The 22,367-nt window shown below is 41.4% G+C and overlaps 2 protein-coding genes across 2 annotated transcripts in view; one reads left to right on the top strand and one right to left on the bottom strand.

Annotated features, from left to right (window-relative positions):
- The first annotated feature begins 1,606 nt into the window (after nucleotides 1–1,606).
- Nucleotides 1,607–3,229, top strand: LOC141991410 (uncharacterized). The gene is made up of 3 exons (XM_074959700.1): nucleotides 1,607–1,655; nucleotides 1,752–2,148; nucleotides 2,728–3,229. Exons 1-3 carry the CDS (start codon nucleotides 1,608–1,610, stop codon nucleotides 3,012–3,014), a joined length of 732 nt encoding a protein of 243 aa, XP_074815801.1. The 5' UTR covers nucleotide 1,607; the 3' UTR covers nucleotides 3,015–3,229.
- A 13,608-nt stretch (nucleotides 3,230–16,837) lies between these two features.
- Nucleotides 16,838–22,367, bottom strand: part of DCP1A (decapping mRNA 1A) — a 49,061-nt gene continuing 43,531 nt past the window's right edge. Inside the window, exon 10 of the mRNA XM_074957789.1 lies at nucleotides 16,838–20,665. Within this exon, the coding sequence (XP_074813890.1) occupies nucleotides 20,588–20,665 (78 nt within the window). The 3' untranslated portion in view covers nucleotides 16,838–20,587. The remainder of the gene's footprint in view (nucleotides 20,666–22,367) is intronic.

Here is a 22,367-nt window from a genome sequence, read left to right as displayed (position 1 = left end):
TATTCAAATTACATCCCCTAGATTTTAAAAGAGCTACCATAAGTTCTTGACAAATATTGGACATCATTGCCAGAAGTCCATCTTCACTAAATAGATTTTCTCTAAGAATTGCAAGGATGAAGGGAACGTTTGCAGTGTTCTTGTGGCTGAGTTGGTCCCAGGATATCAGAGACACAACGTGAGTAAGATAATATCTTTTAATGGATCAACTTCTGTTGGTGAAAGAAACAAGCTTTTGAGCTACACAGAGTTCTTCTTGTGGTCGTAGGGGAAGTCTCATAAATTTATCAAAACTATGGACTTTGTTGAACAGTGCCATAACTGTATTTAAATCAATGATAAAGCAAACCATAGAAAAAGAGAGAGAGAGAGAGAGAGAGAACAGAAAAATATATAGAAGAAAAATGCATTCTTCTGCGGATGGGAAGTTTAAGGTCAGAGAAGAGAGTTTAGACTGAAGATGGACAGAATTTAACCAGCTTCTCACTTACAAATAAGTCAATAGTTACCACAGTCACAGTTCTGGGCAACTGCACCTGTATTCCTCCTCTGTGGTTCAGCAGGGGCACCCACTTTTAGGCTCATGGCTCCCCCGCCATCACCTCTCTCTCTTGGTCACAGACCTGTGTCTCTGTCCGTCATGACTAGGGTTTTTTCAGGCAGATTTATTCTTAAGGTGAAAGCATTGCACAAAAAAAAAAGTATTAATAAAGGAGCCTACGTCCATGCTAATAAGCTTATCACCCCACCTCCAAAAAAAGCTGTGGTAGGAGTCAGTCCATCAATCCCCACACAGGGGTTTTGCTATGGTTACAAGTTCATTACACCTTTTGCTTAGAATAAGAACACCTATGCATAGGTTAGCCTTTCCTTTACATAGCCTGGGTCTTTGATATGCAGAGACTGTGAATAGGTAATCAGCCAGATAATGGCTCTGTCTTCAGGACATAGCTTCAAAAATGTGGGTCCAAAGGTGGGAATTTGCATTCCCCCTCCCTTTTTCCTAGGAAACTCACTTTACTTTGTTAGACCTGAAAGTGTCTTCTTGTCTGGCACATTGTTTAAAATTCTTTGAAGCATCAAGTTATGCAAGAACTCAGCCTTTTGACGCATTGCTCTGAAGAAGGGACCTTTGATCTGGCTGATTACCTACTCACAGACGTTTCAAAGACCCAAACTGGATAAAGGAGCGACTAAGCCCTGGTCTACACTAGGAGTTGAGGTTGAATTTGGCAGCGTTAAAATCGATTTAACCCTGCACCCGTCCACACGATGAAGTCCTTTTTTTTTTTTTTTTTTTTTTTTTTTTTTTGACTTAAAGGGCTCTTAAAATCTATTTCCTTACTCCACCCTGACAAGGGGATTAGCGCTTAAATCGGCCTTGCCAGGTCAAATTTGGGGTACTGTGGATGCAATTAGACGGTATTGGCCTCCGGGAGCTATCCCAGAGTGCTCCATTGTGACCGCTCTGGACAGCACTCTCAGCTCAGATGCACTGGCCAGGTAGACAGGAAAAGGCCCGCAAACTTTTGAATTTCAATTTCCTGTTTGCATGGTCACCTTCAGCTTGCCACGCTGGCCAGAGCTCATCAGCAGAGGTGACCATGATGGAGTCCCAGAATCGCAAAAGAGCTCCAGCATGGACCGAACGGGAGGTACGGGATCTGATCACTGTAAGGGGAGAGGAATCCGTGCTATCAGAACTCCGTTCCAGTTTTCGAAATGCCAAAACATTTGTCAAAATCTCCCAGGGCATGAAGGTCAGACACCCAAAGCAGTGCCGCGTGAAACTTAAGGAGCTGAGGCAAGCCTACCAGAAAACCAGAGAGGCAAATGGCCGCTCCGGGTCAGAGCCCCAAACACGCTGCTTCTATGATGAGCTGCATGCCATTTTAGGGGGTTCAGCCACCACTACCCCAGCCGTGTTGTTTGACTCCTTCAATGGAGATGGAGGCAACACAGAAGTAGGTTTTGGGGATGAGGAAGATGATGATGATGATGAAGTTGTAGATAGCTCACAGCAAGCAAGTGGAGAAACCGGGTTTCCCGACAGCCAGGAACTGTTTCTCACCCTGGACCTGGAGCCAGTACCCCCCGAATCCACCCAAGGCTGCCTCCCGGACCCGCCAGGCAGAGAAGGGACCTCTGGTGAGTGTACCTGTTAAAATACTATACATGGTTTAAAAGCAAGCATGTTTAATGATTAATTTGCCCTGGCATTTGTGGCTCTCCTGGATGTACTCCCAAAGCCTTTGCAAAAGGTTTCTGGGGAGGGCAGCCTTATTCCGTCCACCATGGTAGGACACTTTACCACACCAGGCCAGTAGCACGTACTCGGGAATCACTGTAGAACAAAGCATTGCAGTGTATGTTTGCTGGCATTCAAACAACATCCGTTCTTTATCTCTCTGTGTTATCCTCAGGAGAGTGATATCATTCATGGTCACCTGGTTGAAATAGGGTGCTCTTCTTACGGGGACATTCAGAAGTGCCCGTTCCTGCTGGGCTGTTTGCCTGTGGCTGAACAGAAGTGTTCCCCGCTGTTAGCCACGGGGAGGGGGTAGGGGCTAGCCACGTGGTGGGGGGAGGCAAAATGCGACCTTGGAATGAAAGCACATGTGCTGTGTATGTAATGTTAACAGCAAGGTTTACCGTGAAAGAGTGTACCCATTGTTCTATAAAATGTGTCTTTTTAAATACCACTGTCCCTTTTTTTTCCTCCACCAGCTGCATGTGTTTCAAGGATCACAGGATCTTCTCCTTCCCAGAGGCTAGTGAAGATTAGAAGGCGAAAAAAACGCACTCGTGATGAAATGTTCTCTGAGCTCATGGTGTCCTCCCACACTGACAGAGCACAGACGAATGCGTGGAGGCAGACAATGTCAGAGTGCAGGAAAGCACAAAATGACCGGGAGGAGAGGTGGTTGGCTGAGGAGAGTAAGTGGCAGGCTGAAGAGAGAGCTGAAGCTGAAAGGTGGCGGCAGCGTGATGAGAGGAGTAGGATTCAGTGCTGAGGCTGCTGGAGGATCAAACTAATGCGCTCCAGCATATGGTTGAGTTGCAGGAAAGGCAGCAGGAGCACAGACCGCTGCTACAGCCCCTGTGTAACCAACCACCTTCCTCCCCAAGTTCCATAGCCTCCTCACCCAGACGCCCAAGAACGCGGTGGGGGGGCTTCTCAACTGTGAGGGCTGCTCTCATCTTGGTATTCATGCGCTTCAGGGCAGGGGAAAGCAAGTCACAAAGTTCCATGGAAGTGCCCTTACACATGCGAAAGTTTCGCAGCCACTGGGAATCGACCCAGACCTGCAACACTATGCGGTCCCACCAGTCTGTGCTTGTTTCCCGGGCCCAGAATCGGCATTCCATGGCATGAACCTGCCCCATTAGCACCATGATGCCTGCATTGCCAGGGCCCGTGCTTTGAGAGAAGTCCATGTCCTCATCACTCTCGTCACTGCGCTGACGTTGCCTACTCGCCAGGTTTCGCTTTGCCAGGTTCTGGTGCTGCATATACTGCTGAATAATGCATGTGGTGTTTAATGTGCTCCTAATTGCCAAAGTGATCTGAGCGGGTTCCATGCTTGCCGTAGTATGGCGTCTGCACAGGTAACTCCGGAAAAAAGGCGTGAAACGATTGTCTGCCGTTGCTTTCACATAGGGAGGGAGGGAAGGAGGGCCTGATGACATGTACCCAGAACCACCCGCGACAATGTTTTTTGCCCCATCAGGCATTGGGATCTCAACCCAGAATTCCAATGGGCAGCGGAGACTGCGGGAACTGTGAGATAGCTACCCACAGTGCAACACTCCGGAAGTCGACGCTAGCCTCGGTACTGTGGAAGTACTCTGCCGAGTTAATGCACTTAGAGCATTTTGTGTGGGACACACACAATCAACTATTTAAAAACGATTTCTAAAAAACTGACTTCTATAAATTCGACCTAATTTCGTAGTGTAGACATACAGATTCGCAAGAGTGCTTGCTCTGAGGGAAACCTGTTATGAACTTGTGACCACAGAAAATCCCCTGGTTGTGGCTTCAAGGACTGTTTACCAGCCAGAACCTTTATTAGAGTGAGGGGATGATTTCTGGTAAGTTTATTAGCATGCGTGTAAATTCTTTTATTGCTTTCAATGTTTTCTCTCAAAGACTTTTACCTTAAGAATAAATGTGATTGTTTATAGAGTGGTGCAGTAACTTAACTGTGTAGCGGGCAATTATGCCATTTACTATCCTTGAGGAGAAAAGCAAAGCTGGCCTGCTTAGACATTCTGACTTGCTGGGGGATTCAGTGTGTAGGCAGGGAAATGTGTAGTGTTGAAATACTCCATTCAGGAGGGGGAGAGATGCAGGTCTCTACTCGGGAGAGGTGAGAACTAAAGGAGCCTGGAGCCTCTAGTAGGTGCCCTTGCTGGAACCACCGAGGTGGACTACAGGTGCAGTTGTCCTGAACTTTGACAACTGCTTTATAGTTTATAGAGCACAACCCAATCCACTGAAATTGCTGCATTCAGTGTTAAACAATGTCTTTTCTGAAGTGTGCCCATTTGCTACATCTTATCGCTTAATTGTGAGATACGTGAAACTTTTACTGACTCACAGTTGACCAAAAGTTACATGACAAGTTTCAAATTGTTCCCAAAAGTCCTAATAGTACCATCAAAGGAGATGAAGAGAAGAAATTCTTTAATTGCTTGTACGCCAATGCTAAGAGACAGGTAAATAAGCGAGCAATTCCAATTCCTCTTAAGACATAAATTAGACCTATTTGATATTACTGAAACCTGGTGGGAAGATTTGCATAATCAGAATATTAAAATAAATTGATAATACCTATTTAGGAAGGACAGAGCAGACAAAAATGTAGCGAGAGTGGCACTCTTAAGTCAAAAATGACATTACCTGTTTCCAAGTCACTGACAACTCAAAAGCAAGTGATTTTGAATGCTAATGGATCAATGTCCAAACAGAAAAATTCAAGATGGAGTACTAGCTAGTGTCTGCTACACACCACCAAATCCCACAAGAGAACAGGATGAACAGTTCCTGAAGCACCTGTCTATAAGGTGTATAAAAAACCCCATAACCCTACGTTATCATGGGATACGTCCGTCTACATACGCTAGCAGTCTCATGTTGCCAGTACTAAAAGGTCATTGGACTTTCTGAAAATTGTAGATAATTTCCTAACTCAAAAAGTGTTGCATCCAATATGGGCAAATTCTATATTATAACTTATTTTGACAGATGATCACATAACTAAAAATTAGTGGTTACTTAGGTGCAGGTGATCATGATTTACATTTGTTATGTGCTAGTCCATAACAATAAATAAAGTCCAGCCCAGTAATACACACACACACACACACACACAGTACAATATACATACACTTTTGCTTTAAAATGGCCAATTTCATAAAGTTGAAAACAGCTATGAGCCAAATCATCTGAAAGAAGTAATTTAAACAGAAAATGTGAATTATAATTGGGAATTTCTTAAGAAATTTTTTTTGTCTCTAGTAAGAAGAAAAAGGAGGCTACACTGGTTAAATATATAACAAATGGAGGAAAGGGGAAGTTGATAAACAATGAATATTAATTAGAAACTAGGAATTGTAAAAATTGATAAGGGAAGTACAAGGACAAAGGGAAAAATCTATGGACTGCATAGTTAAGGACAATAAAGATTTTTTAAAAAAAGTATATTAGGAACAAAAGGCATGTTAGCAGTTCATTACTAGATGGAAATGATAGACTTGTCAACAATAATATAGGAAAGGCTGCACAAAGGCACTGGTCTTCCACCAATCATGAGAGACCTACTGGTTTGAGACAATCCGCTCATTTTCATTCTGGATGTGACTGTGTTCAAAAGGAGATAAATCCCACCACGTACTGCACCTCTGAGCTTGCTTAAGAACGTTGAGTCATCCCCTGAGTGACCTCTGAGCCTGAGCCCGTTTAGCCAGATGAAACATCATAGGCAATTAACTGCAGGTCTTGTGATACGCCCCATGCCATTCAACCAGGGTCCTGCCAAACCACAGGTGAGGTCCCACCCAGGTATATCGGGAAGCAGTCTCTCTAGTCTGCTCAACATCACTACCTGGCTGCGAACACTCCCATTGCCAGTAGTTTTGACAGACTGCCCTTGATTCTGCTTCTAGCCAGCCTGTGTTGCAGCCTGCATCTGCTCCTGCCTCAGAGGGCAGCCTGGGGATTCTGACAACTATTGTAGCCATGAGCTAGAAACTCAAAATGAAAACTCATGAAGTTTCCTGCTTCCTGCATAAGAAAAATTGTTGTGCTCATATTAGCATCTTTAGAGACCCCCAACCTAAACTCTGTTCTTGCTATAATTGTGCAAAACAGCCCAGCAATGAATGTGGCTATGTGTGACATAAATAGAGGCAACTCCACTGACTTCAGATGCTCCGCACCACCAAAAAAGTCAGGCCTCTCATTTAGATATCTACATATGGAGTTAGGTGTTTAACTTTTGGCCTACCTTTAATATTTTCACCTTAAATCAAATTCCAAAACCAAAAAATAATCATAGAATATCAGGGTTGGAAGAGACCTCAGGAGGTCATCTAGTCCAACCCCCTGCTCAAAGCAGGACCAATCCCCAATTTTTGCCCCCGATCCCAAGTGGCCCCCTCAAGGATTGAACTCACAACCCTGCGTTTAGCAGGCCAATGCTCAAATCACTGAACTATCCCTCCCCTGCAAGGGTGCTGACTGGCAAATATGTCCTTACCTAGCACATCATTTACAAAACCTAAGCACTTAAGAGCAAGGACATTACACACCTCATATATAAACAAATTATTCACATCAAGTATAAAGTAATGTACAAAAGCTCTGGGTGGGACCCTCACCTCCACTCCAGCCTCTCTACACCAAGCAAGAGGGCCAAAGTGGTGTAAAGGACCTCCAAAAGTCCAGTGTCAGGCCATGGGAAGGATTCCCTCATTAGAGGCACTGCAGCGGACAGTTGTAAGGCTCTCCTCCAAGGACCCCCTTGCAAGCCCTTATTGTCAGGAGGCATGCCAAGGGCAGGGAGGGAGTGTTTGGGGTGGGGCTGCAATTTGGAACAACTGTAGAGATTCTGGGCTGTGGCTCATAGGGCTAGGGAGCCTGTGTAAATTATGCGGGGGGGGGGGGGGGAAGGGGACCTGTCCCATGCTTGTAGCAGCTGAGGATCAAGAGGGCACAAAAAGAACTTAAAGCCACACCACAGCCACACACCCTGCCCCCAGGCTGCACTGCACCTTCACGCTCTGCCTGAGAGTGAATACTGTTCTTTCACCAGTGGATCTCAACATACAAAACAAAATCCATTTAAAAAAGTAGTGTTTGTTCAAATAGATGACATTCTGTAAGAGGAAACTCCAAGATCTAGCAAAACAACAATTACTCCCGCCTCTCCCACTAAAAGGCTCCCTTGACCTATGGAGAACACGTACAAGTCATTTTTCCAGATCAGGTAACCGGTGAATGTAGTTTAAGTGACTTGCTAAAGATTACATAGAAAATTTGTCACAGAGTTGAGAAAAAAGAGCCTTATCTCTGAGATAGAGCATGAGGGTCCAGTATGGGTCTGCTAACAGGCACAGGACTTGAGTGCAAGAGCTAAAGGAAGGTATCTACGTAAACACTCTTATGCTCTTTCTAAGGAGCAACCAACAGCCCATAGAATACAACATGCTCATGCAGTGCCTGAACCTGCTCCCGAAGGCAGCAATGGTAAATAAACTCCCACTGAAGTCACTGGGAACAGGACAGAGCCCAAGGATAAGCAAAAATATGACTAGGTTTTTTGTGGCTAACTTCAACCTGTTTTCTTCAAATATAGCTGCCCAGGAGCTTAAGGAGATTTTCTAGAAAGCTTGGAGGATAACTAACCAGCTGTTTTTGAGTTAGAGGGACTGAAGCAGATGTTAGACAAAAAATAAAATTTCCAGTCAAGGTATATTTTAAATGGTCTCTTACTCAAAAATAATGTGATTTTTTTTTTTAAACTTTGCAGAAAACAAGCCAACAAGAATAATTCTTTGTTTTCAAGGTAAATCTGGCATTTTTCAGACCAAACCTATTTTCCAAGCCAAAATATTAAGGGGCAAAACAGCTTTATATTTGAAGCTTGTTGCAGCCTTTACACAGGGAGACCACCACCTTTCCCTAATGAATGGATAGTCCGTTGAAAACTACTGCAGAGACACATACACAGTGTTCCATCTCCCCATAGTGTTGCAGGGATCCCATTAATGAATTACTTTGTACTTAGGTATTGGATTGCATCTGTTATCCAATGCGGATAATTTACAGGAGTGTTTCAGCTAGAGACGGATCCAAGTTGCAAAATTTAGAACCAGATCTAGATTTCAAATGCTGCAAAGTTTGGGGCTATTTGGATCGAGGGTTTTGATTCAGCCACTCTGATTTCAGCCTTAGTTATGAAGATCTTTGCTTGTGCTTGTTTAAGCCAAGCCTTTAACTCTATCTGATCACAGTTTTAGTTAGATAAATGTTCTTTAGCAAATCTCTAGAGCACACACACTTCTAAAAGGTTTCAGTGTAGCAGCCGTATTAGTCTGTATTCGCAAAAAGAAAAGGAGTATTTGTGGCACCTTAGAGACTAACAAATTTATTTGCGCATGAGCTTTCGTGAGCTACAGCTCACTTCATCTGATGCATTCAGTGGAAAATACAGTGGGGAGATTATTACATAGAGAACATGAAACAATGGGTGTTACCATACAGACTGTAACCAGAGTGATCACTTAAGGTGAGCTATTACCAGCAGGAGAGCCGGGCGGGGGAAGGTGGAAACCTTTTGTAGTGATAATCAAGGTGGGCCATTTCCAGCAGTTGACAAGAACGTCTGAGGAACAGTGGGGGATGAGGGAGTGGGGATAAACATGGGGAAATAGTTTTACTTTGTGTAATGACCCATCAACTCCCAGTCTCTATTCAAGCCTAAGTTAATTGTATCCAGTTTGCAAATTAATTCCAATTCAGCACTATCTCGTTGGAGTCTGTTTTTGAAGTTTTTTTTGTTGAAGAATTGCCACTTTTAGGTCTGTAATTGAGTGACCAGAGAGATTGAAGTGTTCTCCAACTGGTTTTGAATGTTATAAGATGTCTGATTTGTGTCCATTTATTCTTTTACGTAGAGACTGACCAATTTGACCAATGTACATGGCAGAGGGGCATTGCTGGCACATGACGGCATATATCACATTGGTAGATGTGCAGGTGAACGAGCCTCTGATAGTGTGGCTGATGCAATTAGACCCTATGGTGGTGTCCCCTGAATAGATATGTGGACACAGTTGGCAACGGGCTTTGTTGCAAGGATAGGTTCCTGGGTTAGTGGTTCTGTTGTGTGGTGTGTGGTTGCTGGCGAGTATTTGCTTCAGGTTGTGGGGCTGTCTGTAAGCAAGGACTGGCCTGTCTCCCAAGATCTGAGAGAGTGATGGATCGTCCTTCAGGATAGGTTGTAGATCCTTGATGAAGCGTTGGAGAGGTTTTAGTTGGGGGCTGAAGGTGATGGCTAGTGGCATTCTGTTATTTTCTTTGTTGGGCCTGTCCTGTAGTAGGTGACTTCTGGGTACTCTTCTGGGTCTGTCAATCGGTTTCTTCACTTCAGCAGGTGGGTATTGTAGTTATAAGAATGCTTGATTGAGATCTTGTAGGTGTTTGTCTCTGTCTGAAGGGTTGGAGCAAATGCGGTTGTATCGTAGAGCTTGGTTGTAGACAATGGATCGTGTGGTGTGGTCTGGATGAAAGCTGGAGGCATGTAGGTAGGAATAGCGGTCAGTAGGTTTCTGGTACAGGGTGGTGTTTATGTGACCATCACTTATTAGCACCGTAGTGTCCAGGAAGTGGATCTCTTGTGTGGACTGGTCCAGGCTGAGGTGGATGGTGGGATGGAAATTGTTGAAATCATGGTGGAATTCCTCAAGGACTTCTTGTCCATGGGTCCAGATGATGAAGATGTCATCAATGTAGCGCAAGTAGAGTATGGGCATTAGGGGACGAGAGCTGAGGAAGCGTTGTTCTAAGTCAGCCATAAAAATGTTGGCATACTGTGGGGCCATGCGGGTACCCATAGCAGTGCCGCTGATTTGAAGGTATATACTGTCCCCAAATGTGAAATAGTTATGGGTGAGGACAAAGTCACAAAGTTCAGCCACCAGGTTTGCTGTGACGTTATCGGGGATACTGTTCCTGACTGCTTGTAGTCCATCTTTGTGTGGAATGTTGGTGTAGAGGGCTTCTACATCCATAGTGACCAGGATGGTGTTTTCAGGAAGATCACCGATGGATTGTAGTTTCCTCAGGAAGTCAGTGGTGTCTCGAAGATAGCTGGGAGTGCTGGTAGCGTAGGGCCTGAGGAGGGAGTCTACATAGCCAGACAATCCTGCTGTCAGGGTGCCAATGCCCGAGATGATGGGGCGTCCAGGATTTCCAGGTTTATGGATCTTGGGTAGCAGATAGAATACCCCTGGTCGAGGTTCTAGGGGTGTGTCTGTGCGGATTTGTTCTTGTGCTTTTTTTCAGGGAGTTTCTTGAGCAAATGCTGTAGTTTCTTTTGGTAACCCTCAGTGGGATCAGAGGGTAATGGCTTGTAGAAAGTGGTGTTGGAGAGCTGCCTAGCAGCTTCTTGTGCATATGCCGACCTATTCATGACGACGACAGCACCTCCTTTAAGAGGTTTCAGAGTGGTAGCGGTGTTAGTCTGTATCAGCAAAAAAAAAAAGGAGTACTAAATTTGTTAGTCTCTAGGGTGCCACAAGTACTCTTTGTTTTTGTTTTTTTTACACTTTTAAAAGTAACTTCATTACATCTACAGAGTAGCTGTCTGACATTTGAATCATGATAAGTAAACAAACTAGTTTCCCCCCCTCCATTCAACAGACTAGGAATTTGCTTTGTCATTATAGGTTGGCATATCTGATCAGGACTCACTGTTTAAAGGAACAACTACATTCAAATGACTGAACTCCTTCGTTAAAGATCTTATTACCAAAAATGGAATAACTTACTTTGTGTAAACAAGGAGACATTTATATTGTTTTAAAAAACAACCGTTTCGTGTTTACAGTATAACTAGAAAGGAGAAGGGGAACAGGAGAGGCATCTAGAACAGTCAAATTAAGACTTTTTTGTTCAATGTTTGTACAGTACCTAGCACAATGATGTCCTGGTTTATGAATGGGGCTCATAGGCAACTCCTGCTATACTACTAATAAATAATAAAAACAGACTTCCCATTTACATTATGTCATACTCTGTAAAACTACAGTGGGAGAAATCCTGGCCCCACTGAAATAAATGGGGGTTTGGCATTGACTTCAGTGGGGCCAAGATTTCATGCAATGTGTTTTTCTGGAGAAGGGATTTCAGTTTCTTTCCTACAGCATAACAGATTTTGGGATTATTATTCCGTTTGGAAAGAGCAGCAGGAGAGGCCGCCTTTTGGGAATAGGACTGGCTAGGGCCCAAATTCTTGCCCCAATTATGCAAGCTGTTGTGCACTGCCAAACCACTGCACCGGTGCAAAGATCCATTGATTTTAGCCTTGGATGGAACAGCCTGCAAAAATAGGGCCTAAGCAGTTTAATAAGTATTGCAGGGGTCGGCAACCTTTCAGAAGTGGTGTGCCGAGTCTTCATGTATTCACTCTAATTTAAGGTTTTGCCTGCCAGTAATACATGTTAACATTTTTAGACGGTCTCTTTCTATAAGTCTATAATATAATAACTAAACTATTGCATGTAAAATAAATAAGCTTTTTAAAATGTTTAAGAAGCTTCATTTAAAATTAAAATGCAGAGCCCCCCGGACTGGTGGCCAGGACCCGGGCAGTGTGAGTGCCACTGAAAATCAGCTCGCATGCCGCCTTTGGCACACGTGCTATAGGCTGCCTAACCCTGATGTATTGTTTAGCTAAGCAACAAATAAAGGGGTAATTGGGGCAAAACTATCTCCAAATATTGAACAGCATCGGCATCAATGATGGAGGAAAAAAATTAGAAGCAAGTGAACACAAACACTGTAATGAGGGAAAGATGTGGAAAGTTTTTCTAATACCCCAAACTTTCCTTACGGTGAAATCTATCAGATTGGAGATTAGTCTCCCCAGAGGAGGAGTAGAAGCCTTGTTGCTTGGCATTTTAGAAGGAAACTGGACAATACACTAGAAAAATATACTGTGGATCACAATCCCACATTGGCAAGGGGATGGAATAGAAAGTCTTGTAGGCCTTCCTCCACCTTTCTCCGATTTCTACAAAGTGGGGCAGGATGTGAGAGCTATATGCTCTCTAGAGTAAGAGCACATAAGGACTCTGCTAGCATCACACTAGATCTTCTCTCTCGTGGTTACGCTGAGCCTCTTGATTTCTTTATGTAAGAAATAAACACCAGCTGTACATTCACATCGCATACCTGCATGCTTTAAGTGAGGCCCAAGGACAAGTGCCTTCAGTCAACCTGAAAAGGAAGCATATTCCTTATGCCCTTGAGATTAGGCTTCCTGCAATGCATTTTATAAAATTGTACTACTTGCATTTTAAATAGGAAAAAAACCCTCCAGATTTATTCATGAAAAACGAGAGACTGAGCCAATTCACTAGGAACAACTTCTTTCTTAGCAAGAGCTACAGCTTTTGGGCTCTAATGTAAGAGCCATCAGCAAAGAAATAGGACTTGGATATGCCATTAGTCTGGCAACTCCATTATCCTGCTTCAGGATATCTGAAGGCTAAAAAAAAAAAAATCCATAATGGACCTGGCAAATAGTTGTGTGCTATCACAGCACAGACTGGGGAAGGGAGGTCATGCCCAACTCAGCTTGGTTATCAGTGTATGGATTGAAATATTCTGGATTCCTAGAAATGAACCTCATTTCATCCTCAGCTACTAAGCCCTGGTAAATCATCCAAAGGAGGCATGCAGCAGCCCAGGAATGAAATGGTAACTTACAGCAAAGCAACTGGTTTCTTCTGTGTTCCATGTAACATCTTTGTGTGTCTCATTTATCCCTGATCACCTCACTGCTAGTCACCTCTCTCCACATTTCCCCTCTTCATTTTGCTTCAACTCTTTTCTGTTGATAGGTTTCAGAGTGGTAGCCATGTTAGCCTGAATCAGCAAAAACAACGTATTTTCCACTCCATGCATCTGATGAAGTGGGTTCTAGCCCACAAAAGCTTATGCCCAAATAAATGTTAGTCTCTAAGGTGCCACAAGGACGCCTTGTTGTCTTTTCTGTTGTTTACCCGCACTTCTATTTCCTGTTTGCTCTCCTTTTATTCTACCTCACTCCTAAAATTCTTCTTTAAAATGTGCTTATGATGGACAGAAGAGCCTCCTCTCTTTCCCAGTGCTTAACTGGCCCTTCCAGGAGTCCTGCACACAGAAGGAATTTAATGGAAAGCACAAGAAAATTGGAAGACATGTACAAACATTTTACAAACAAAATTATTAGTGCACTAATTCACAGTGATTGAGCTTTTGACACAATGGTCAATAGCCCGATTTAGATAATATAAAGGTATAAAACTAGAGTAACAGATCAGAATATGACCGCTCATATCAATTCTATACTTTAGTGAAAATTAACATCTGTGGGGAGACCTTCAAATATACATATATATAGACACACAGACACTTAATGTTTATCTGCCAGATAAAATAAATCCTTAATAGAAATTAACTTTGATAGGGTAAGATGGTTTAATGTAGCTAATTACATTAGCCTATCAGCCTTCTCCTAGAGATGTGCAAACAGTTTGTATTAACTATTAATTAATCTTTGCCCATCCCACAAATCTTTGATAAGGGGTTTGAAGGTTCAATTGAGCAAAGAAAAATGGACTCAAAATTTCCCAGTTTCAGTCTGGATGGAAGTAGAGAGCACGCATAGGAGTGCTATTCTCATGAGATTTCCAAGTTGGCCTAGATTAGTATCCAGTCAGGTCTTTGAAATGATAGTAATCATTAATAACAATACTTACACCTTAAGAAAGACAAGAGAGTTCATCTCTGTGGAACAGTTTAGGTTGCTCATCTTTACAGGAAAACAGCTGAGTAGCATAAATGTGATTCTAATCATGATGTCTACTTACAAAGACGAGAAAGCTACTTAAAAAAAAGCAGTCACCTGAAATATAACAACATATTTAAAGCAACAAGGAGGAAGCCACCATCTTCACTCTTGGAAAGTACAATTTCATGAAACAGAATGAAGACAGACAAATCAAGTTCCACTAGCAAGCGTTGAAAACAGTTTAAAAGTTATTTTAGGGTGTATTTTGTAATGTTTGGGTTAATTTAAGAACTGCTTAAATGCATTGTTGTTAAACTTTTTAAAATAAAAACACACAATTCATTTTCAACTTTTAAATGAAAGGGAGAATAATCCACCGCAGTTTCATGAAACAACATTTTTAACTGGGAGAAAGGATGGTAGCAGTTTTCCTATCCTCTGATCCAGTAATAGGATATTGGTCGGCCCACGGCAATCCAGTCATTTTGTATGGCGTGAGGCACAACTGAGCTTTAATAAGTATATTGTTGCACAATGGATCACATCCAAAGTGGTGTAAATGAGCATGGCTTTACTGAAATCAGTAAAGATGTTCCTATTTACACAAGCTGAGGATCTGTCAAAATGTTTTCTTTAGCATGTGATGTTATTTGTATGTGCCACAGCGTGTATGTATTTCATCCTCTAACTCCGTAAGAATTTACCCGAAAACTCAATTGGAAGAGTCAGATTTCAGTGGGTGAATTTTCTATGCCCTAATTCTATTTCATGAAACTCTGCCTCCTGCTGGGAAGTACAATGCAGCATCACTAAGAGGTCAGACATCAGAGTCACATAGTCCAGTTCACTGGAGGGAGGTATAAAAACAGTGACAGGTATTTCAAAACACACTGGGAAATTCATTTTCATATATTTAGTTTTGCTAAATATTTCATTCTCTAAGAGGCATTGGAGAAAAGTATAGTTTTCCTTTCAGCTACTTTGATAGCCTGGAAAGGAGCGAGCTAGCCCCAGCATTTGGAACATTTACCAACGCAGATGAGGATATACTGCATTGCTGGACAGCACCCGCTGAAGGAAGACCAGAAAGCAGAGCCCCAAATTCCCAGCCTCCCACCTGTTTCTTCATGATTAATACTGTAACCATCTTTCTTTTATAAAATTTGATTTTTGACACATGCTTCCACCCAAACTCAGAAGATACTCTTGTCCATTGCAGAGGCCAAACTGACATGTGCGATCGGAGGCCAGAGAAAAAGGGTTTGGCCCAAATTTGAGAGGAATTTTATTTACGCAGTGGATGATGTAGTTTAGATACAGGAAAATATAACTCTTCACTGAATCTCTATAAAGAGACAGTGCCCACAGTACTCAATCCTCCTCCTCTGTGTTGACTGTTGTATGCAACAAATTCGACAAGGCAAGCAAAGCCACAATTCAGGCCATTATGGCTGTTATTTTGTTTTCATGACTATTCCATAAAAGTTATTACTCTCCTACTGGAAGGCTGCCATGCAAGGCAATTAGAGAGGACCTGCTTGCATATATAGTACAGTTCCCAGTCCACTAATAGCTACAAAGATAGCACCATCCTGTTTTAACATACAGTTCTGCCTCTTCAATGTGTAAGTTACATCCTCTTAGACTTATTTAGACTTGCTAATTTGTTGGGAGACTGGGTGTAAGTAGAGTCAAGAAAGACTGAATTTATGGGAGTTTAATACAAGGGCATCTAGCTTACTCCACCTGACATACAACTTCGGAATTTGTCCCCTTGTCTGTCTCAATTTCCCTATCTGATTTATCTTACAACAATTAAATAATGTTTGTAAGGAATATGTGAAGAATTTTATAATATTATTTATATTCCATTTCAGCTGAAAATAAGTTTCAAATTCAAGATGCAAACAAACAAAGGAGAACCCAGAAAAAAACATCTTCATAAAAGGGAAAAGTTAGTGTTATAGTGAAATTGTGCTACAAGATTTTGTTGCAAATAAATTAAAAATTACCAAAACTATAATACTCACCAGTGGTTTGGGCAGCAAAAACAACAATAGCTCAGTATTACCATCATCAATTCGTATACAGTGACAGTTGCTGAATTAATCCAGACCACCACCAAGTCTAAATTTAAACAGTTTCAGATTAATATTTGGTTTATCCCGTGTCACACATCTGCTAGAATGGAAGAGAAGGGTACTACAAAAATTAAATATTAGGATGGAAGCCAATGGAAGCAACTGCAGTAGTATTAGCAATGCACATCTTACAGATTTACTTCTTAAAAGGATGAAGATTGATTGGTTTGCCAAATTCAAAATCTAAAATTTAAGGTACCAGGATGGATGACCCCAATGAACCTTTTGAGTTTACATTCATAGCTAGTTTCTATCTCTGCAAGTGAAATAAAACACTGGAAGATTGTAAGAGATGCTGAAATATTTGTTTTTGAAATTTTATTACAAAAATATATTTGCAAACATACAAAATTTTGGATGAAAAATGCTAATTCTTAAACATTTATGCAATAACTTAATATTTGCAAACATACATAGATGGTATAAAGAAGTCCATACCATAATGTTAGTGATGCAGTATCTACGTTTACTGACTTTAAAAAAAACCTGTTTGCATACCATGTTTCCAGAAATCATTACTAAAAATCCCAATGTCTTGAGCATCTTCATACGTAAGAACATGCAAGTAAATAACAACTGGTGCAGCCAAAAAAAAGTGGTAAAAAAAATGACAGTTAAAAATGCATACTTTACATTTTAACACCCCCCCACCCCCACCAATGTGCCCATACACAGAATAGATAAAAATAAATAGACCATCAGGGAAAGATATTGCAATTTTTTCCAATTTAAAGTGGAAGGAAGATATTGCATCTTAACATTTTCACAACAATGTCAGGCTAAACTGAGGTGAAATATATTGCACACATTCCTCCTGTAAAGATATGCTGTAAGCAAGAAGCAATTCAAAAATAGTTGAAAAAAAGTGTCTGATTTCTCACATACTTTTAAAAGATAACTTTCCAAAGTAATCACTCTCTTTTGAAAGTTTCCCAGTAATTGCATACTTAACTAGATGGGGCATTATAGGTTCAAGGAATGTATCAAAAATGAAGCAAAACAAAATGTAGGCAAAATGAAACGTGTCCAGCAGCAAATGTTCAAACATTGAATATCAATACCTGGCAAGTCAAACATTTGTTATATGAAACTAAAATTAATAATCACTCTTGCAGTTTCACACTTTGCCTCAATTCTTTTGCAAATATTTTCTACTTTTATAAGATATACGGCTTCCAAATTAATAGCTGTTCAGCACCTTTCATACAACTTTGCGATATTAACAGCTACAAAACTGAGAAACAATTTTAATTTTGTGAAGAATAATAATAAAGCTGTAAATCTTAAAACCATCTTTGATTAGAAGGTTATAATTTTTAAAGTGACTTAACATTGACCACAGAAAACACGTGCTTAGACTGATAATTAATTTTGGGAATATAGTCTAAACTAATTGTTTTCACTCTCAGAACTAATGGGTACAATCACATTAAGTAGTAGTTTTACCAAAACAAAAAGCCACTTTAAATGATCATGTTAAGTTGCTGTGATGACCCATGGTAACTAGCTATGCATTAACTATCAGTACATACAGTTAACATGAATCAAGCAATGAAACGAACTTGACCATTTTAGAATACAAAAGTTCAAAATAACCAGAATAAAGCTGTCAAACAACTTCCACATTATAAAACATCTCCAGTTTTATGTTGCAGCAGAGCTTGTTTTACAATGCAGTTCTTCATTAAAGAGGTTTATCTGTTAAATTTTGTCATATTAGAAAAAGCACTATCATGGCACTCTGCATATGCAGGATACTCCTGTTCTCCCAGTGTGCGTCTGTTTATACATACAGCAAGTGGAGTAAATGTGAGTAAGAATTCAATGTGAACAGAAATCAGTTGTACTCATTAGAAAGCTTGCTTAGTCACGGTGATTTAAATTCATTCTGCAAGCTGGGAAGATGTCACTTTTTCAGATTAGCAGAATATAAAAATTAAGAGAACTTGGATCTACCAACATCGTGTTGAGGTTCCTGGACAGTTATAACACAAGCACGTTAAACAAAAATGTAAAATGTTGGGGTTTAAATCATAATCAAACTCTTGTAATGTTGTTGCTACTTAAAATAACATTCCCTTTATCATCAACTGTTCATGACTTACAGACTTAAAATGAAAGTACAATCCATATGAGGGAAATCCTCAGTGTCCCATCATTTATATAAATCTTTGGATATGACATTTTAAACATGAGTCTGTATTTAACCAAAAGTTAACAGAAATGTTTGTAATTGGTATCATCTCAGTAGCTCCTTTTCTCGTTTCTATACTTGGGAACTCCTCCTTCCATCCATCCTCCTTTTCAAGCTAGTAGAAATGCTCATAAAAGTCAAGAAAATTACTGCTTCACTCTTTGCTGAAGCCAGAGAAAGACACCTGCTTGAGGGTCTTGGTTATTGTCCACTAGGACTATATCCAAAAGCACCTCTCTCTAGTTTGGCATTTTTTCCTGTTCTTTCTCCTCCAAAAAGGCCCTCACAAGTTTGATTTGGATCAGGTGTATGGGTTTAGATAAACTAATCAAATTCACATTGCTTTGTGCATGCACATGCTATTATAATTCTAGTATGTGACTAGGTCGCCTTCTTCCTTACAAAGTCCAGAAAGTCTTTGTTGCTGAATTCAAATGCTACCATTAATGCTAATATATTTCTTGGTAAATACACATGGTCACTAGTATGTTTTCCTGAATTCTGCATACTAACATAAAAATACTAAATATTTTTAATTAAAAACACTGAGTTCAAAGGCTGAAAAACTCTTCAGAAGGCAAATTTTGCTAAACAAAAATCTTTTCTATTCAAAAACAAAGTTCAAATTAAAACAATTATTAGACATGAAAAATGCAAACAAACATTTTGTTATAACTAGAAGAAACCCACTGCTTTGTGATGGAGTCACAATTAAAGCTTATTTGATCATTTCCAATGAAGTGACCCTGAACCCTTGACTATGTCAACGTTATTATAACTAATCCCTAGGATATTCTATTTTGTAGAGCCAAACAAACTCGTTTCTTCTTCATTGCAATAGTGCTTGGAAAAAATAAGCAAAGCATCCTAACTGGTTAAATTTACTACAAATTATCCATTACCAAATATGCCAAGACCTCTCTACTCAAAAACCATTCCTTAAAATTAGTATTACTGGAATCAACTGAGATCTACTTTAAAGTATTACTAACTACCTTTTCATGCCATATAGAAATAAATATAAGTCACAGATAGACCAATAGCAGCATAATAAAATATCATTAAAGATTCTTTTCTGACTTCAAATGGGGAGACATGAAGTCGTCAGATTCTTACACTGGTAAATACTGAAATGGTAAACCATATGTAAGAAGCGTTCACTTTTCAACTAAACACAACGCAGTACTACACAACGTGAAAAAAAAATTTGGAGGCAAGGGGTCAGTTTGCAATTTTTCCGCATCTGTATAGTTTTCAACACTACAGTGCCAACACAAGTGAATAATGAAACTCAATTCTGGCATTGGCTCATCCTTAGCTGAACAGAAACAATGTATTTCAAATATCATATATAGTCCCAGGGAATAGGAAAATAATAGTCTTAGAGTGATGTTCTTCCCCAGATCTGATTTTAAAAATTTACAGAAATCAGGCTGTTACTTAAAGAGCACATGATTGCCCTAGCCTAGGATTGTGCACACTTTGGATTCAATCTTTTTAGAGAAGCCAAGCATATTTCAATGGACACGCATTTGTTGCCAAAGATGCAAAGCCAAAAACTAACGGAACAGTTACAAAATAAGGACGTACATTGGGTAAAGGCTGTTTGTTGCTCGGGAATGGGCAAAAGTATTTTTAACCCCTACCTCAAACATCTAGCTCTAAGGGCACCCAGCTCCAAGCCTGACTGCAGTATCTTTTACTACATGCACATCTGCCATCAACCAGTTTATTACGATAAATGAGCCTCCCCAGCCTCTACAAAGCCCTCAGAACCGGAAGTGGGTTTTACAACCGAGTTTTGTTCTGATCTGTGTAGTGTACTGTACACCTGATAGGTTAAAAACAGCACTGTTCCCCTTAACTCTTCAGTACTGAAGATAGCTAGAAAAAAAAAAGTCAGAGAAAACATTTGCACATTCACTTAATGCTAATGAAAGCTCATATGCAACTAAATTTTTCCTTAGAAACAAAGGTTTGCTGGTGATGATCACAGTGAAATCACAGATCACTTCTGAGAAGATTACTTTTTAGAAGCATTTTTAAGGAATAGTCTTTGCCAACAGGTTCAAAATTTGAGACACTGAAAACTAAATATTCTTTTTAAAAAAATATTACAGCTTTATAGATGAGGCATAATTGTTTCAGAAGCAGACATATTGTCAGTTGAACTGAATTAACTTCAATTATAGTTTGATGTCTGTATTCTTGGTCAGGACTTGCAAGTAGACTTCATGAACAGTACTGAGAAAACTGGAATCATTCTGCAAGAGGGGAAAAGAGCACATGCAGAACATTAACTGAAAACATACACTTAAGTGCTGATTTTTGCTACTTAATTGTGAATAAGTTAAGCCTCAAGATGGGGTGGGTGTCTCTTCAGAGTGGGGAATATAGGGAGGACTGGCTGCACGAAGGCACTGCTGCACAGGCATCAGAGACTGGGGGAGCATGAGGCTGGGGGGCCAGGACTGTAAGATCTGTGATTATACATTTCAAGCCAGAGGTGGGCAAACTACAGACTGCGGGCCACATCCAGCCAGCGGGACCCTCCTGCCTGGCCCCTGAGCTTCTGGCCCTGGAGGCTAGCCCCCAGCCCCGGTTCTGGGCGGCCGGGCAGTGCAGTTGTAGAGCCGCGGCCTGACCCGGTGCTCTGGGCGGCGTGGCTGTAGCGCCGCCAGTCACCGGTGCTCCAGGCAGTGCGGTAAGGGGGCGGGGGGGTTGGATAGAGGGCAGGGGATTTCAGGGTGGTTGTCAGGGGGCAGGGTGTGGATAGTGGGTGGGGCGGTCAGAAGGCAGGGAACAGGGGCGTTGGATGGGGCAGGGGTCCCGGGGTGGCAGTCAGGAAGGGGGGGGGGGGGTTGGATGGGGCAGCAGGGGGCAGTCAGGGGACAGGGGGTGGTGGATGGGGCAGGAGTCCTGGGGGAGCCATCAGGGCACGAGAAGTGGGGTAGGGGTGGGGGATCGGATAGAAGGTGGGGGCTGGGCCACTCCTGGCTGTTTGGGGAGACACAGCCTCCCCTAACCGGCCCTCCATACAATTTTGGAAACCTGATGTGGCCCTCAGGCCAAAAAGTTTGCCCGCCCCTGTTTCAAGCGGTCCTAACATCCAGCACAAGTAACACTGCAGGACAACAGCCACCATTATTCCAGCCCCTGCAATGTACTAGTAATTTTAAGTGGGTGGAAAAGAATGTGCACTGCAGTCCTGGCCCTGAGTTGGAAGGTACTGTCCCCCAGAACTCCTGCTCACTTCAACCACATCAAGACCCATTACCTGAGCGTCGCAGGGGTGCGGTGAATTTTACTTTTTGTGCATTTCTGAACAGTACTGACTCCCAAATCCATCTCCAAGCAGTGCCACCAATTATATGAAAAGACTTTCTGCAATTACTTACATTTCTAATCTAAGACCAATTTGGAAACCAATGCACAGTGTGTTCCTGGTCTAAAATCCTAGATCAGTATATTACCAGGAAACTCAGCATGCTAACTTATATGCAATATTTAAAGCTATTCTAGTTTTCTTGGGTTCTAACCATTCAAATCAGATATACTGGTAAAGCCTACAACAGACACCTAATCAATCAGCATGAAGATGAATATTTTTCTCCTTCAGCATTATTTTCACTTCGTCACTATTTATAGTAATCCCCCACTTCTGGGGAGGACAATTTTGATCAGCATTCAGGTTCCTGTCTAAATACGGCCTATACAGAGTGCACATAAAAAGAACTGCTCCCTTTGGAACTGGAACAGCACAAATAGTGTCCTCAAGATTACAGGCAGAAATCTGTGCAATCTGCCTCCAACAATAAATAAATAAAATAATAAAATAATAATAAAAGACTGGCTCAGTTTTCAGGTTTTTCCTGGGTCAGCAAGTGTTTTTTGTTACAGCTGCAGGTCCTGCAAAAAAAGGCAGGTCATGCAAAAGAACAAAAACAGCCACCAAACTGATCATAT

This window comes from Natator depressus, chromosome 7 (assembly GCF_965152275.1).
Source record: "Natator depressus isolate rNatDep1 chromosome 7, rNatDep2.hap1, whole genome shotgun sequence".
Taxonomy (NCBI): Eukaryota; Metazoa; Chordata; order Testudines; family Cheloniidae; genus Natator; species Natator depressus.
The sequence above is the reverse complement of the archived record's forward strand: the minus strand, read 5'-3'. Positions and strand labels throughout refer to the sequence as shown.

What these genes read in the sequence shown, in the direction of transcription:
- LOC141991410 (XM_074959700.1), top strand. Translation starts at nt 1,608, where the DNA reads ATGGAGTCCCAGAATCGCAAAAGAGCTCCAGCATGGACCGAACGGGAG. An exon ending in CAGCATGGACCGAACGGGAG is followed by an intron (nt 1,656 to 1,751) that starts GTACGGGATCTG and finishes AAAATCTCCCAG; the next exon opens with GGCATGAAGGTCAGACACCC. An exon ending in AGGCAGAGAAGGGACCTCTG is followed by an intron (nt 2,149 to 2,727) that starts GTGAGTGTACCT and finishes TTCCTCCACCAG; the next exon opens with CTGCATGTGTTTCAAGGATC.